Source organism: Eublepharis macularius, chromosome 6, assembly GCF_028583425.1.
Source record: "Eublepharis macularius isolate TG4126 chromosome 6, MPM_Emac_v1.0, whole genome shotgun sequence".
NCBI lineage: Eukaryota > Metazoa > Chordata > Lepidosauria > Squamata > Eublepharidae > Eublepharis > Eublepharis macularius.
The window spans coordinates 45,943,292-45,962,158 of NC_072795.1; the positions used below are offsets into that span (position 1 = coordinate 45,943,292).

Consider the following 18,867-nt stretch of genomic DNA (forward strand, 5'->3'; position numbering starts at 1 on the left):
AGAGTTTCTGGGTCAGCAACAGCTATCCTTGTGTCTTTCCAAACATTTATAAAGCCTTCAGCTGAGCTAAGTGTAAAAGGACTTGGTCTTTCCTTCTGTGCAGGGCTGAGTAAACAGATTAGATGTATTTCAAACATAGATTCAACAATACTGAATATGTAAAACAGCTGCTACTGAACAAGATGATCTCTTTTGAAGGAGAAAAACAGGATTCCTATTCTGGCTTTGTGTTCTTAGTTACACTCAAATACTACTCACTGAGCAAATACTTTTAAAATTGGGTTTCTACTGTATTTATTCTGTTTAAGGAAACAAGTGGAATTAAGTGGCCATTGGAACAGCTCTGGCCTACTGCCCATTACAAAAGCCACAGGAACTTTTAAAATCTCCTGAGAGGTAATTCATAGCTCTAACTCGCTTGCTAAATGTAGCTGTTTCAGTTGTCAGGATGCATAACTTTTAATTAGTTGAAAGTTCATCTTGAACATTTAAATTAACGAACACGTGTTTATTTGCTTTGGGAGCACCCATTGTGCTTAACTTTAATGATTACAGTGACAATGAAAGCTACAAGATTTAGATTTCAAATATTTAAGGTCTGTTAACAAAACTGACTTAAAAAAAAACCCCTGGTTGAATACATTTGAATATATAACCCAGGCAAGGAAATTGGAATCTGACTGGAGATATTCTGCAAGGAAGAAAAGTGACCATATTCATTGAAGGAACTATTGAGAATTAGTCACTCACTTGAATTAACTATGCTGCAGCTCTCTCAGACAATGATGGTCCTTGTTTGGTTCAGTGGATGATCTGAACTTATTTGAATAAAACATTTTCATTCAATGCCTCCTCCCTTTCTGTACTTTAAACCAATGCTTGATTCCTCCTCTAACAGCCAAATATTAATTGATTCGTTCATTTTTTTGGTTTTTAGCTTCTGCGCCTCAGTCAGATGAAGGATCTGACATAGATTCAGAACCAGATTTACCATTAAAGAGAAAACAACGTCGTAGTAGAACAACGTTCACAGCAGAACAGTTAGAGGAGCTAGAGAGAGCTTTTGAGAGAACCCACTATCCTGATATTTATACCCGGGAGGAACTTGCGCAAAGGGCTAAACTCACTGAAGCTCGGGTTCAGGCAAGTATTACTTAAAAGATTCTTGAACAGTCCATTTTCTGTTAATTGGTGGGTGAGCAGAAAGATTGACACTCTTTTGTATCCATTCTTATATGGATGAATTTTCTCAGACTTGTGTGACATAATGAAGACATAGTGAAAAAGAAATTTTCCAGAGGTTTTTTTTTTATGGGGGGTAGGGAGGTGGGGGGGAGTTGAGCCAGTCTATCTCTTACATGCATCAGTTAACATGCACAGCCCTCCTGTTAAGTACTTGCTGGGTTGCCATTGGTATGAGTTTCCCTATTTGGAGTGGCATTCACTGGGTTGAGATGAGGAAATGAGTCAGCAGATTGAGTCAGCCCTTTAGTATTTAGATCTTTTTAAAAATAATTTTGCTCATTTTATGTAGTTCTCAGTTTTCCCATGTTCATGTAGTTTTTAATTATTTCTTTGTGTAATCACCCAGAATGTTTCCATTGATCAGTGGTGTCTAACACAGAAAACTGATGCTTGAACAAGAAATCGAATTTTAGATTCTATCAATTTAGATTCTGAAATGTATGTTGTAAACCGCCTTGAACATCAAACATGGTGGAGAGGCAGTATATAAGTTGAATAAATAAATAAAAGAAAGAAAGAAAATTGCTAAATTAAGTTGGCTTTCTTACTTTTGTTATACCTAAAACCACTGTTGTAAAAACTGTCTCTGTTTTATTTTTGAAGAATAATCACCCACAACAACCATCAATAATCACCTTTGTATGGTATAATTTTGCATAGGATAGTACTATAAGATATTTATAACCAACAATTAATGTTGAAATGTAATTCAAAATTAGATCTCAAATCAGAGGCAAATAAATTAATAACTGATTATTAAGTTTTGGACAGAACTGATGTAGCTGAATGCATGCATTTTGTTGGGTGATGCTTTACACGAAAAACAATAAAATTTCACAGCTTCACAGTTTGCTACCCTTGATGTCTTCCTATCAATATTAAAATGAACAAAAGTAAAGTTGTCTTGAAAAATTAATTAAAGATGTCTGCCAGCAAAACTATGGGGAAAATTGGACATTATGTTTTGAAAACTTATATGTAAAATGTTTCAGGCTTTTCAAAACCTGAACTTCCAATGTCCTTTACAGTTTTCTCACTGAGTTCATTTTCTAGATAACTTACATTTCATTCATTTTAATCTCTTTTTTTACAACTCTTCTAACTTGGGTTATGAAGGAAAATCTAATGTGGGTATGAACTGCATTTTGAAATTCAATGGGCATAGTTTCATTATCTCAAAAACATTAGCTGAAAGACATGCTTCAGAAACAGAAGATGGATTTTCAAAAAGAATTGAATGTCTATGTGGCAATTGAGAACTGATTGGTTATGCATGAAAAAATTATTTGTTTGGGAATTTTTACAAACTCAGTTAATTAGAAGTAGACCTTTTGGTTTCTTGAACATATAATTTGGTATGTGTGAACTTTAAAAGCAACACTGAAATGTTCATCTTTTTTTAAAGCAGTGACCCACAGCTACAAGAAAAGCAGAAGTCTCATTAACATAACAGCTGTCTTAATGTGGCTTTAACCCTGTGACTTCTTACATTCCTTATGGCTTCCTTGGGTTCCCTTGAGACACATCTTGTCTCACACTCACTTCTGTGATCTACAGCCTAGCAAATTCCCTGCTATGTTGAACATATGGACTTTTTGCTTAAAACAGCATGGAAGGATAAAAAGCCCAGTCAATCAATGATTAAAATACCAGAACAAAACCTTCTGGGGATTCAACATGAACTGAAGTTTAAGTGGCCTAACTTGTGGATACTTGTTAAAGTTTGTCCATATTTTACATAACTGATACAGAATCTCTCTAGGGAGATTACCCTCAGTTTTGTCTTACCAGCAATCTCTGCATCCTGTAGGAGAGATATTAATGTTCATAGTGAATAACCATATACCTAAAAAAAATCTCCTCCTAGATCTAAATTAAGGAGATTCATAGCCTGCACCTTGAATAAATTATGCAATATATACCTAAGTACACTTAATTTTTATGATATAAACTGATTGCAATATTTGGGGCTTTACAGATATTGAGATAGTGAGGATAGTTTAGATTTAGTAAGGCAAAAATCTGGAAAGGTAGAATGTATATGTAGTGGTACCTCACTTTGGAGTAAATTCTAATACTCCCATGCGTACTAGCTCATACAGCCTAACCTCTAGATACTTGATTTCCACAGAGCTTCCTTCATCCCTATATTCCCCAGCATGACTTGATGTGTTTTCAGGTTTAGATGGAGCTTAATTTGAAATAGGATTATAATGGGACATAGTTTTAGTATCATGGATATTTGTCAAAGCACCATCTATGTGACCATTGCTTGGGATGCTTCTGGTAGGAAAATGTTCATAGCACATATTCTCTTTAATGAAAATTCTACAGCCAGTCCCAGCCCATTTATGATTAGGAGTGATGTCTTCCAAACAAAGGTGAGCCTCAGCATTTCTCACTTTACAGATTAAGTCAGGGGTTCAGGCTATTATTCCACAATATTGTTGTGACAGCTGTTCATATACTTATACTTGGACTACTTTCCTGCCTCTGAGATCTCATGTATTTCCTGGCTTTGGCTCCCATCATAGCCTCCATTTTATCACATTCTACTATTTTCTTGAGCATCACCATTTTTGTACACTTTTAGCATTGGGGAGGAAAATACTCTTTCTGTTGGCCTTTGCAGCTCAAATTGAGGCCAGTTTGAACTTCAGATTGTCCTTCTCCCACCTAAATCATGGCGTTTATCCAAAACACCCTCCCTTGTCTCACTAATTTTACCTAAGTTGCAAATTCTACAATGACAGCACAGTTTAAGTAGGGCAAAGGGCAAGGGAGGGAGGCAGCTGAGGCTCACTCTGATTATCCTTTCCGCAAGAACCAAAGTTACAAGAACTTTAAAATGAAAGGTATATCTCTCTCTATATAAAGACAAGTGTCCTGACTGACTCATCAATGCCTAGCCCAAACCCCTGGATCTAGAAACTTGAAATTTGGGGAGAACGTTCCTTTCATGATGTAGGGGCTCACTAAGAAGGGATTTTAAGAAATTTGCCCCCTAAGGGGGTAAAAAGGGGTAAAATGTGTTTTCCCATAGGGATACAGCTTCCCTGTGTGGCTGGCAGGCTGCAGGCTGCTCCCCCCTGCTACTCCCATTTGCCAGCTTGGCCACTCTTCCCTGATTGGGCTGACCTTTCAAGGTCATTTGCATATGTGGCCTGATTGGGGCTCAGCCCAATATTCTAAACAGTTGCTAAGGGAGTCATTGAATGTGTCCTGATGTAAAATGCACCTCCCAGTCTTCCCCTAAAAGTTCACTAGGGTTACCAATCTCCCTGTAGTGTAGGGTTGCCAGACTCCAGGAGGTGGCTGGAGATCTCCCAGAATTACAACTGACCTCCAGGTGACAGAGATCAGTTCCTCTGGAGAAAATGGCTGCTTTGGAGAGTGGACTTTATATTATACCATTCAAGGCACCTCCCCTCCCCAAACCCCACTCTATCCAGGCTCTACCCCCAACATCTCCAGGAATTTCCCAACCTGGACCTGGCAACCCTATTGTGGGACCTGCCTGCTTGTACCCGCACCCCCGGACTGGTCAGCTGTGGAACTCTGTGTTATGAGGTAAAAATCAGGTCAAGGAAACTGCAGACAGTTGAAGAAAGACAGTACAAGACTCCTGAATAGGGATTTTATATAAAAATAAGTATGGCAACTGAGTTTTTAAATGTTCATGGGGAAATGGTTCACAACCTTTCTAGGGGCCATTTCAATGTGAGTCTCTCACATGAACCTGCCGAAGTGCCCACCACATAGGGTTGCCAGCCTCCAGATGGTAGCTTGAGATCTCTGAGAATTACAACTGATCTCCAAGCAACCAAGACCAGTTCCCCTAGAGACAATGGCTGCTCTGAAGTGTGAACTCTTTGGCATCATACCCCACTGAGCCCTCTCCCCTTCCTCAAACTACACCCTCTCCAGGCTCCACCCTCCAAATCTTCAGGAATTTCCCAACTTGGACCTGGCAACCCTACCACCATACCACCCCTCCCTCAGTCCAACTCCACCTCACACCTCTCGCAGCCATCATCTCTTACCACCCCCAAGAAGACTCCTGGCAGATGTTGTGTAAGATATACTGATGCTAAAAGGAGGAAGCAACTTAGAGATGTGGCAAAGAAATATGAACATCGTACTCCTGCGGTGCATTGAGCAGTAGTGGTCAAGTACCAGCAAGTCCTGAGTCCAGGGGAAAGGTGACCATCCCTGCAGGCCTGGGCACAGTAGTGATGACCCTAGCAGACCTAACAGCCAAGATATACCCTGATATTGCCACTAGCATGGAGAAATCCATGGATGGGCTGTGCAAGTGTGCCATTCTGACTCCCAAGAACAACAAGGCTGCCATCATTAATGAAGCACAACTTAACTCCCTCGAAGGGACAGAAATGGAGTACAGATCAATGGACTCAGTGGTGCAAATGCATGAGGCCACATTGTTCACCAGCAGTGCTGGGGGGGGGCAGTCAGTATTCATACCATGCATACCACTCATACCATCAGAGAACCTCTTTGAATTCAAGAGACTGTAGTTCCCTCTCAAGGCCTGTTTTGCTATGACAATCAACAAGTCCCAGGACCAGACACTGAAGGCGGCAGGAATTGACTTGAGGGAGAATTGCACCTGAGGGGAAGACCACCAATGTGGTCTACAAAGAGGTCCTTCAGTAGAAAAAAAATGGTTGTTCGTATTTTTCACTTTATTTCTTGCACTACAATCTTTTCCTTTTAAAAATCTCTTCAATAAATGTTACATTTAGAACTTCACTTCATCAGTTTTAGGCATCAACATGCTTCACTTTATTCAAACACTTTTGTGAAGCTCAGGTACTACGCTATTATAGTATAAAAGCCAACTCAACCCCCACCCCCAACCAAAATTTTTTACATACCCATAAATATTATAACTGGATTTAAAGTAGTTAAATACTGTAGTGAAGCACAGGCATCAAGCTAGTGCTTATATAAATTCCCCTAACACCTTCCTGTACCATAACTCTTTAATGCTTATAAACTTGGTTAAAATTAGTGTTGATTTATTGATATTTCACAATCAAATTAAAACTCTAGTCAACCATGAATCTCACAGGATGACTTTGGGCCAGTCACTTCTATCTGTGCTAATTGTACCTCACACAGTTGTTATGAAGAAAAAAACAGATATGGAGATAATCATGTATGGTGTCCTAAGCTCTTTGGAAGAAGGGTAAAATGAAATATTTATATTAAGTGCTATTGGTTAAAAACTCTCAAGTTTTACATACTAGCGCAACGTATTGTCAAACATCAAACCTAATATTGCCAAACATCAGTTGTCAGATATTCAATACCATCAGATGTCAAATATGGATCATAGGGCCAAGCTACAAGTGACAAATGACACTTGAACAGCAAGTGAACAGACTCACGGGTATTCCTCTATGTTCACTTGTGCTCCACTTGCTCTCCACTTGATCAAGTTGCTTTGAGGAATACACGTGAGTCTGTTCACTTGCCATTCAAGTGTCATTCATCACTTGTAGCTTGACCCTTAGATAACAAATATCTGGCAAATATTCAACCTTAAAATTGCCAGTTTGAAAACAACTTATGTACAACTTAGTTTCTTTTTTTTGTATATTGGAAAAGAAAATGTTCCATTAGGATCATTTCAAAATTGTCAGTATATGTTACAACCCACCTTGGTGCCTGAATCATATTAATCCTGAACTTCTGTATGCAGTATTTATAGTGCAGAAAGCACTCAGTTTTTAACCAATATCAGATGTGATTCTTCTGACCATATAAAGTCAAAGTTTCTGCTTAGAAGTATATTTTAGAGGCTGGAGATACATAACCAAAGGTTTCTTTGTAGCCTAGAGAGAGAGTGGAAAAGTGCTGTCTTGTAACAAGAAATATTTTTAACTATGAATTGCAGAGAGCATCAGTTTCCTGTGGGTAATGGTCTTTACTATCACACAAGGTATTCAAATTAGACTGGACGAATTATTTAAGTATATTCAGCTCTGCCAAAAAAATAGATAAGATGACCTTGCAGACCTTTTCTATCTCAGACTCCCGATATTTACATCTTGCATTTTGTTATCATTTTTTCCCTAAGTAGTTTGTAACCGAACAAGGCAACATCATATTTCCTAGGCAATGGCCAGCTCTTTCAAAGCTACACTTCTTCCTTAAGGCTTGTCTTAGCAAAATTGGCCTTGACAGTTCAACTGCCTTATCCTAAACAGAGAGTTTCCAATGTGCTTTTAAGGCAACAAGATCTCTTCTTCAAATGGGCAAAATGTTTGAAAAAGGAATTCAGCAAGACAATAGAGGAAAGTTTTCTCTAAACAGAGTCCGGGCTTTACAAGGATGAATGCCAAATACGTATCAAATCCAAAGACTGGTGCATTGATAAAGACACATCTAATTTAAACCAGAAAATGTACTCTCTTTTTTCTTCATTGTATACCAGAATTATTTATTTAATTTTTGATTAGTTCATTGGCTATAAATGAAAAGAGTGAGAGGGAAGGGTAGTGAGAACTGGAAAAGGAGGGGATTTAGAAGAGAGAAAATCATGAATTCTAAAGGAACTGGGGATACTCAAGAGAGATACAAGAACCAGGAGAACCTTCTGCTGCCACAAAGATGATGATGATGGGAAAAGAAGATGGCAGGGAAAAAGTCATGTATATAAGAGATATTTATTATCCAGCTATTGAATAGAGATGGGCATGAAACGGGAAAAAGCAAAACAAGAGTTTCACATTTCGTCGTGTTCCACGAATCACGAACTTCCATAAAATTGTCCCATTTCGTGATACGATTCATTAGTTTCCTGATTCATCAGAACCTGGGGCACTTCAATGGCCCCCTTCATACCCAGAGATGCCAAACTCGCAGGGAGACTTCAGGCGGAAGAGGTGCTCTAAATAAAAGTAAAATGCACAAAATAGGTGCACAAAACAAGAGTGAGATGCACCAAAGAAATGCACAAAAAGAGAGAGAGCAAACAGAAGAGTGAGGCCCTCAGGCAAGGAACCCACAAAGCTGGGCCCCAGAGCCAGGCAGTGACCCTGAGGCTGGGCTTGTGGGGACTACCCACAACTACCACACAGACACTTGCCCAGGTGGGAGAGGTGCACAAAATAAAACCAAAGGAAACAACAAGAGTGTGAGCCCTCAAAAGAACAGAGAAAGAATTAAGTAGAAACAAAGACAAGCAAAGAAAAAATAAGGGAGGACTCAGTTAAGCTAAGCCCCAGAGCCAGGCAAAGGCCTGAGACTAGGGTGGGGTAGGGTGGAGGAAAAAAGGTACCCTCACCCATGTAAGATAATTAGCAGAGTAAATGCAGTGATTGCACATTGGAAGTAATGAGAATTGACACACACTCCAGTGTAGCTCTGTAAGAATACTTTACTAAAAGGATAAACATAGAGTTACTTTGGAAGAAAATAATAAATGCTACGTAGATTACATCTTACTAGTATAGAGAACTGAAGACTGAACTGCCACATCTTAACACAAAACAAGAACAAGCGAGAGAACAAAGAGCAATAAAACTTCAGTACATAGCATCACTTAATTGCCCCCCCCCCCCAATAAACAAATTGTCTAATAGAAAATCCTAGTTCTACTTCATTATGCTTAGAGACTCCCCTTCTATGGCTGGAATCCTTGCTCAAGGCCCTAGTGGTTACATGCAAATTTACTAATTAAGTAAGTAACACATAGTTTAACTCTTTCATGACTGAAACAGAAACACTTGCTAAAACCCAACAATCCAAAGACCTTCCCAGCAAGACCAATAGCTGGAAATAAGAGGCTTTTCAGTCTCTTTTAAAGCAACAGCCACCAAAAGCTCAATTCCACTCTCTCACTCCACTCCTAGCAACAGGTCCTCCCTCTTCCTCTGTCTATTGGGACTGAAAAGCAGGAGGCAGAGAGCTCTGCCTTATATAACAAACACTCACATAGAGCAGAACAGGAGGTCTGTGGTTGGCAGACAGACCTGCCGAGCAGGGTTGGGAGGGATGAGATTGGTGTTCCCATGGCTACAGAAGGCCCATTTCCTCAGTTGCCTAGGGGATTAACCCCCCTGCTTGTCGCTGTATAAGGCAGAATGGAAACACTCCAGTTGGCAAGGAGAGCTGCCTGTCAAGGTTATGTTTGCTAAGATTTGGGTTTCCAATGGCAACAAAGGTCTGCCGACGTTCTGGGCCTATGTTGCCTAGGGAATCAATGGATCAGCGCCAGCCTGTCTGGCATTACGAATTGTTTATGAATCGGACAAATTGGGCCAAAAAGTCGTGAATTTTGTGAAAACCGTGGCCCCACAAAACACCTTTTCGTGAAACACAAATTGGCCCAACTTGTGACAAAATTTGATTCGTATTTCAATTCGTGCCCATGTCTACTATTGAATAACAAACATTTATCATTCAATTTGCAAAATGCTCAATAGAAAGCTGAAATGTGTACGAAAACATGACCTACGGATGATAAAGATGGTGCATAATTAATTAGTTTCTTTTCTTGCTGTTCACCCTGACACTTTCTCTCGGCCTTGTGGCCAAAGCCATCTTGTATGGGCGTCACAGTTTTCTGATGCTCTAGTTCATTTGCTCTCTCTCTCTCTCTCTTTGCATGTTTCATGGTCCTCTCAATCCTCATTGGTTTACTTGTATTACCAGGAGTCTCATGCTTAGATGTTGTATCACCCTACTTTCCAGAGCAATTGTTGTGTGTGTGTGTGTGAGGGGGGGGGTTGAGTAAAGATGAACTGCTGTGTGTTGGAGTGTAGAGAGCCAAAGAACAACTGTTATATTTTATTTATTTATTTATTTATTTAATATCATTTATAGCCTGCCTTTCTCTCTGAGACCCAAGGCAGATTACATAGTGTGAGATTAGTACATTCAATATCAATAACACTTCTGTAAACAATGCCATAGTGTAAACAGTACAAGTTTACAAGGTATTGCATTCGCAGGAAACCAATACAACATAGTGGTAAAGTCCATGGTTCCTATCCTAACTCATTAGCGAAGTATCTGAGATCCCGTCCAACAATCCAGCCCTCTTGAGTAGAAAGCCTTTATGAGTAATTTGGTTTTGCGTTGTTTGCAGAAAGCTAGGAGAGTGGGACCTCCTCAGGCAGGCTGTTCCACAGGGTAGGGCCTATTACAAAGAAAGCCTGTGTACGAGCTACTGTTGATTTTGCCCATGTGCAGGGTGGCACCTGTAGAGACCCTTTTTGAATGAGCAAAGCCGCCCTGGAGACACATATGTAGGGAGGCGGTCCCATAGGTTTGCCAGACCAAGGCCATGAAGAGCTTTGTATGTGATAACCAATACTTTGAACTAAGCATTTTGCACCAGTTTGAGTCTCCCAGTTAATTTAGATGGGAGACGTATGTTTGGTGCATTAGTGAAGATACCATAGATCTTTAGGAGGTCCATCCAGAGGTATTTGATTCTACCTTCTACTGGTCATAAATGGGAAGGGTCATGAACTAAAGTTACTCCTGATGTGAGCAGGCTCTCTGTGACAAAGTTTGAGAATACTTGTTCTAAGAAGTAAAATAATTGTTTCATAGGAAATATAAAGTGAGTAATATAAATGAGCTTCAATTGTTGAATGCACTTAAAACTGATTATAGCACTATCTCTCATGCCTCTCTGTTTTCATGCATTTGTAGGTCTGGTTTAGTAATCGTCGAGCTAGATGGAGGAAACAAGCAGGGGCCAATCAATTGATGGCTTTCAACCACTTGATCCCAGGTGGATTCCCACCCACTGCCATGCCAACTCTGCCAACCTACCAACTGTCAGAATCCTCCTACCAGCCCACCTCTATTCCACAAGGTACAGTAGGAAGCAGGACGTTCTCTTGGGTGGTGGTTTTACTATGTCTTTATTTTACTGTAATCTACTACGGAAAGAAAACATTAGCATCACTGCTTAGGGCATGCCTGCATTGCTCATCCTAGGTTCAGTGAAGAGGACCTTTTCAGTGATAGTGTCTCATTTTTGGGATGCCTCTCCCTCCCTGATGCTTGCCTGGTACATGATTTGTCTTTCTAGCACTGAGTTAAGACATTTTCCCAGATATTTTCCCTCTCCTCCACCCCCAACTCAGATTATTTTTTTTTTACGGTTGCTGATTTTGGATTTTTTTCTGTTGATTTTCATGTTGCTGATTTGTTTGTTTTAATGTTTCTTACTTCTTGATGTTGGTACCTGTGCTCCTAGTTTACAATTTTTTTTGGCTATTCTAATATTTCAGAAATGAGATTAATTTTTTATATTTTAACTGTTCGTAATAATTTTGTTAGCTTTTGCAGGAACCTGTTCCTAGTTGAGGAATGGGATAGAAATATTTAAAATAAACAATAAATAAATCATGAATGACAAGTCTACATTCCTTTATCTGAATACAATGGCATCTATGTATTGTCGAAGGCTTTCACGGCCGGAGAACGATGGTTGTTGGGGGTTTTCCGGGCTGTATTGCCGTAGTCTTGCCAAGACCACGGCAATACAGCCCGGAAAACCCCCAACAACCAACAATGGCATCTACTTCCAAGCAGACATGCAAGAGACATAGAAGAGGGCAATTTCTGAAGAAATAAGAAACAAGTAGAGAAAACAGTCTAGAGTGAGGGAGAGCAAGAACAGAGGTAGTAAAGCAGATGTACTTATCTAAAAATAATTTTTGGTTAGGATATCTAGCACCTTCTTATTACAACAACCTAAAAAGTTCCACAAGGCCATTGTTTTAACAGAGCAGTCATAATTATGTTTACTCAGGGTTAAGCTCCATTAATTTTAGTGGGGCTAATGTCTTAAATTTGCTTACAGTCAAGCTAGAGTATAGTGCAGCATCCTATGAATCACAACTTGATTAAATACATATCGTGTTTCATTGTGGCTGGAGACAACAACCTGGAAAGGGAAAATTTTACATTACTTTGGGAGACCCCTGAATTGGTGCATATTTTACGCTCTTTTCTAATCTCAGCATTTAGTGTGTTAAGATTCTTTTTCTTGTATGTTAGACACCTGCAGGGCATTCTTAGGTTTCATAACTATTGCATAGTACTAAATATTAATTTGTGATCTGATAATTGCTTACTTGATTAATCATTTTCAGTGTTTGAATTTTGCACAGCAATTTTCAAAAATCTGTCAATGTGTCACTTTTCATTGCAGCTGTGTCAGACCCAAGCAGTACAGTTCACAGACCTCAGCCTCTTCCGCCAAGCACCGTACACCAAAGCAGCCTCCCTTCGAACCCTGAGAGCAGTTCTGCATACTGCCTCCCGAGCACAAGGCATGGCTTTTCCAGCTATACAGACAGCTTTGTGCCTCCATCCGGGCCCTCAAATCCAATGAACCCTGCCATTGGCAATGGCCTTTCACCTCAGGTCAGTCCTGCTTTTTCAGACACAGGATTTGCTGTATACCCAAACTAAATTGTCTATTCCCCAAGGCCATAGTACAATGATTTGCCAAATTTAAACCATAAAGTATTCTTTATATAAACCACATGATTTCAGTTTGCTAGTTTCCTCCCCTCCCTCCCTTTTCCTACTGACTGAATCAAAAGTCATAGCTTATATTTAGTTTTAGGCAATGTTTTATAATGCAATCATGAAGTCTTTCTGCTTACATTCAGTTGTAAAGCATTGTGATGTGCTGCTTTGCTAAAGAAGGAAAGAAATATAGATCTATCCCTGGCTTTATAAACACCTCCAGAGCCACTGATTTTTGTCTTGATTCTTTGTCAGCTCAAAGAATATGAGGAGTTTTAAAGCAGTGTAACAGCTCTACAAGTAGAAGACAAGTTACTTTTGGTCCAGCTGATGAGCAATGCACATCAGGTTAAGCTATAATCGAGTTATAAACACACAAATTAAGAACATTACTGCTCACAGGAAGCCTATAACTACTGGAAGGCCATAATTGTTTTCCTAATTTGCATGAGTTTTTCTTGGATGCCTGTGTTAATAAATTGCCTTGATAATTGAGTGTCAAAAAGGTTGGATAAATTTTCTACTCCTGGCATCTGCCTTGGGCTCGACATTATTAGAGACTGCAAAAATATGCAGTAGGAGCTTTTATTAGTGTGGATTTAGGCACAGGTGTTTATGAGAGCTGTCCACTGAATCTTGAGTAAATGTCATCATGGTGGGGGGAAAGCAATCTATAATTACAATCAGGGATCTCTTCAGGGCCAAGAGTGAGAGTTTTAATGGCTTTATCTTGTCTATGCTCTTTCTTTCTCTGTGTGGTTTGTATATTAAAAAAAAACAGAAGGAAGCTCAGAATGACACAAATGAAAAGTGAAAAGACAATTATACTCAATTACACACTAATCACTGACTATCACCACTGCCTAAGCAGCGAGAGGGCATTCTAATAGGCAGAAAATGAGATTTTAATAGCACAAAGGGTGGCCAAAATAACGACTCCTATATCTTTTCCTCCTTCATTGGCTTCCACTTGTGGTTTACATCTTGGGAGTACACTTCCTGATTTCTGCACTGCAGTGATAACTCTATACAGCTGAAAAGTTCAAAGGCACCAGAGTTGAAAAGAATGAATAGCAAAGGCAATGAAATAAACATTTTTGCCTAAAGGCAAGAGTTCATAAACCTTTTTTTTGTAACAGTAAATGTAATTCCCGTTTCTGAGATTCCTATAGCACATAGTAGGATGCAAAACTTTATGGCTTTAGACCTTAGTAAGAAAAAAAGACCAGTACATTTCCAGTAAGACTAATTAATATTGATTTCGAGGCATCTTTTTTTAAAAAAAATACAGTTTCCAACAAAAGGCTTGACATTTTATTTTGCAGTCAGAGTCACAGTGTGCAATGCTCCTGCAATTTAAACACTTTGGGGGATCAGAATTAATCCATCAAAACTAAACAAATGCATTGTTGTCTATAGAGATGCTCCTTCAAAAAGAAACAAAATCATTCCACTGTGAAAAGAAAAGTAAGGGCAATGGTAGAGAAGTTCAGTGACATTTGGATTAAAGATGGCTTTGTGGAATACGAAGCTGCCTAATACCAAGGCAGACCATTGGTCCATCTAGCTGATTGTTTGTTGTGCTGGGCATCTCTTCTTGTTCTCAAGAAGAGAAGGGCCTTTCCCAACACCTGCTACCCAAGATTCATTAAGTAGAAATGTTAGGAAGTGCACTTGGTAGCTTCTGCATGGAAGTGCATGGTTTCATTGAGTCTAATTTGGGGCAGCTGTAATTGGTTAAGTCCATCTTTCATTAGACCAGTCACCTATTGGCATCACGAGGCCTTCTTTTCTGAAAAAGAGGTGGTGGAACTCAGGACCGCACAATGACGTCACTTTGGGTCAGCTGGAACAAGGGGGGGGGAGAGTTTTTAAAAGTTTAAATCGCCCTTGGTGAAAATGTTCACATGGCCAATGACTCCGCCCCCTGATCTCCAGACAGAGGGGAGTTTAGATTGCCCTCCATGATGCATGGTGCGGAGGGCAATCTAAACTCCTCTGTGTCTGGAGATCAGGGGGCAGGGCCACCGGCCATGTGACCATTTTTAAGAGGTGCCGGAACTCCATTTCACCGCATTCCAGCCAAAAAAAAGCCCTGGGCATCACCAAGCTGAAAACCTAGGACTCATAAACATAGAGCAGGCTGTGGCTTGTTGCTCATAAAGACTTTTTAAAAAAATCTGAGACTTGAAATGTAAAGATTCATTGGTATAGATCAGGGATGCCAGTCTTCAGGGTTGAGCCTCAGAACAATTTTCCAGGATCTGTGAATGGATATATTCAATATGCAGTTGCTAAAATTCCTTATATGCAAAGAAAGTTTGGTGTTGTTGTTTTCTTTAATGTTGTTGAAACAAATACCACCTCTTTTTTTTTTTAAGCAAAAGTATTTTGGCTCTTTTGGAATGTATATCTAATGCAAGGATCCATATATAAGAATAGTTCCTTAAGTGTGCATTACTGTTCAGTTCACCAGAGGAAAGCTGCAGTAGCACAGCGGTTAAATGGTTCGGCTGCAAATCAGCACTGTACTGGTTTGAATCCCACTATTGCCATGAGCTCAGTAGGTGGCCTTGGGTAATCCCATACCTCTCAGCCCCAGCTCCCCAGTTGTATTGTGGGGATAATAATAACACTAACTTGTTCACCACTCTGGGTGGGGCACTAATCTGTCTAGAAGAGTGGTATATAAGCACAGTTGTTGTTGTTGTTATTAACGTAGACACACAAAATAGTATTTGAATTGGGTGCATTTTGGTTTTACTGAAGACTGTTAAAATTCCAGCATGTAGTTCCTGTGTTGTCATTCAGTGCTTTGAATTTAAAGTTTCCATGAAACAATGACTAGCTTTGTCAGTAATTCCGAACCTCTAAGATTTTGAAAGCATCTACATTTCAGTTTAGTTTCATACATCTACATTTCATACTGGAACTTTTGAATTCAATAGTTACATGAATATGAATACAAGCCATCTGGAAATCTGATACAATTGTATTTAAATTCAAACGGAATTAAACAGTTGAAGAATGAATCAGGCAAAGTTCTGCATTTTTATATCTTCTCCCCCCCCCCCCGTGGTAGAAATTTATGTTTTTGCTTAATGTTCCCATTGAAATTAATATGACACAAATATTTAACTTTGGTGAATTCATGCTCTAGAAATGTATGATTCACTGAGTTTATCCTTTATATCATGTTTAGAAGTAACTGGCATTAGGGCTGCCTAGAGTCCACGGGTTCTTAAATCTTCCAGATTTAAATGAGTAAAGAGGTAAAGAAGATTTCTTTTGCCTGTACCTTGTTTAAATTTAACTTAAAAGCTGGTCTACTTTATTTGCTTAATTGTTCTTTGGATATTCTGAAGTTCATATCTTCATAACTAGATTGTAATGCACCAAGATGAAAAGAACCTGGCCTGGCCGAAGCAAAAGGGGGCTAAAATAATCTCTCATTCTTTTCTATACACATACTTGCAATATATAAGAATTGTCCAGATGACATGATATATCAGAGCTATACTTTCCCACCACTGGACTCCATCAAACATGCACTGACCTGTCATTTTTGATGCATCATGTGTGTTTTCATGTTCCTTTGGAGCTGGTCTGTTGTGTAAATGTTGGGGATGAGACTGGATCTTGGCAAAGTGTAAATGTATGCATCTGTTCAGGGATCTTGTGCATGGAAGTTTATCAAGGAATAAAAATACCATATTTGTGACACAGGGACAAATTCAGCTTTCTAAAACACTGCAAGAAAAAACTGATATTAAATGAAAAAGCTTGGACTGGCAATTTTGTGATTTTTCCCTTCCATGGAACATTTGTGTGTGCTCTTTGCAATTCATTATCTCCCTCTGGCAAGCACCAAAGGAGTATAAATTGCATGACAAAAGCCATATTACTGAATGTATAGTAAATTCATCTGCATATTATGCAATAGGAAAGGCAAATGTCTGGCTTTAAGATCCATAAGAATGCTTTTCAACTTTATGAATCAGCTAAATCATCTGACTTTAATTCTTATCAAGTGAGGATATAGCTCATACTTTCGAAGTTGCATAGTATTTTTTCTAATTTTGTTTGTTTATTAGCATCCTTTGAAAAGAGCTTCCCACATACATTTTATTTGAAGAACTGCTGATGTTTATGTGTTTGCTCATTTATGTGTTTGCTCAAGCATGGAAAACTGTGCAGGAGGTTAGGGTTAAAAATCTGTTCCTCCTTACTGCTGCTCCAACCTGATTGGAAGGAAGGAAGGAAGGACAAGCAGACCTTGAAAAATCCAGTAACAGGGATGTGCACTTGCACCAAAACCTGAGATTTGAATATGGATGTGGAATTTGGAATTAGGACTCTTCAGATTTGTAATTTGACATTTAGAAAATCTTCCATTTCTGAATATCTGGAATTCCATTAAAGTCAATAGAAATGGCCACTTCCCCCTTTTAAATCACACACAAAAAAGCAAATCACTTCCCTTGGCCCTTTGACCCATTCCCAGTGCCCATGCCAATCTCAAAGAGTTAAGGCGATGTGGCAAGTGCACACAGCAACATTATTGCAGCAGTGGCTGCAATCTGGATCTGAACCCTGAATACTGCAAATACCATTAGGGCAGCATGGCACAGTACAGCAGAGGACAGCTGGTGCTGGGGAGTAGACAAATACCCGAGGAAGTACTGGCAGACAAATAGATTGTGGTGGGTGGGTGAGTACTACCTCAACAGCATCGGCTACAGCACAGTTGACTGAGTGAACACAGTCCTGGAGCAGCAGTTAGAAGAAGGCAAAGGAGGCATCAGACTGATGATCTTGCAGCGTTAATAAAAACAACCACAACAACATTTGATTTATATACCACCCTTTAGGACAACTTAATACCCATTTAGAGCAGTTTAAAAGTGTGTTTATTATTATCCTTGCTACAATCACCTTGTGAGGTGGGTGGGGCTGAGAGAGCTCCAAGACAGCTGTGACTGAGTCAAGGTCACCCAGCTGCCAACTTCCTCTACCATGCCCACATTTCGTACTGCTTTCAGACCCTCTCCAAAAAAACCCAGTATCTGATTCTTCTAAAATAGAACACATCCCGAATGAAAATCACATACATCCATACAAAGACAAAATCTAACTCTAATCCATCTCTGTCTACCATTACCTATCTATCAACCTATATCTAGCAAACCTTCTACCTGATATACCCCCCAAAGAGCCCAACTTAATATAAAATTTCTCGATTAATCTACAATCTAGTTAATCTATTTTATTCCTAATATCCTGAAGGGGTAGAGAAGGAATGAAATATAGAAAGTTACACAGAAACTGTTTCAGCATGCAAAACAAATGGTCAGGGGATTGTAGGAGAATACGATGAGCAGCTGTGCTCCGCAATCTTTCAGTTCAAAGGATCAATGAAAAAGTGCTTTCTGGTGTCTGTGGCTCTTTCAGGATTTCGGAAGTGTAAACAGATATCACTCACAGATTTTGCTGTCTTCCTCATTCCCTTCTCCCTTGGTAAAACCATGGCAACCCCTATCAAGGGATATCTGCCTCCACCACCCTTGGTGCCAGGCTGTCTTGTTCAAGGAGACAAGCCAAGCTGTGTGAGGAATAAGGTTCACTTTCCTCCTCTTGCAAGCAGCCTAGACTGAGTCAATGGGACTCTGAATATTAACAGTTAGAATATTAGAAATTATTATGACTACCCAGAACTATACAACTTAGATTCAGAATTATTTATAACTATTTTGAACATAACATTATTCAGTGATTCAGAATATTTCCAAATTGCACATATTGCAATTCAGCAATAGAAAAGAGAAAGTCTGGTAGCACCTAGAAGAGTAATAACATTTGTAGTAGAGTATGAGCTTTCACGAGTTGCAGCTCACTTCTTCAGATACCTTAGCTGTGACTCACTAAAGCTCATACCCTATCACAAATTTTGTTAGTCTTCTAGGGGCTACTGGACTCATGATCATTTTTAGTGTTACAGACAGATTAACATGGCTACCCTTCTCAATTCAGCAATGTATTAAATGTTTAGTTCATCCCTTAGCTTGGTGTTTTCTGCCAACACTCTTTTTTGTT

The 18,867-nt window shown here is 39.4% G+C and overlaps 1 protein-coding gene across 3 annotated transcripts in view; it reads left to right on the plus strand.

Moving 5' to 3' along the window:
• The window catches only part of PAX3 (paired box 3), a 136,401-nt gene that overhangs the window by 104,384 nt on the left and 13,150 nt on the right, over positions 1–18,867 (plus strand). For all 3 annotated transcript variants that reach the window (XM_054983007.1, XM_054983008.1, XM_054983009.1), the window contains 3 exons: positions 938–1,143; positions 10,939–11,104; positions 12,452–12,666. In XM_054983007.1, coding sequence (XP_054838982.1) covers positions 938–1,143; positions 10,939–11,104; positions 12,452–12,666 — 587 coding nt within the window. The remainder of the gene's footprint in view (positions 1–937; positions 1,144–10,938; positions 11,105–12,451; positions 12,667–18,867) is intronic.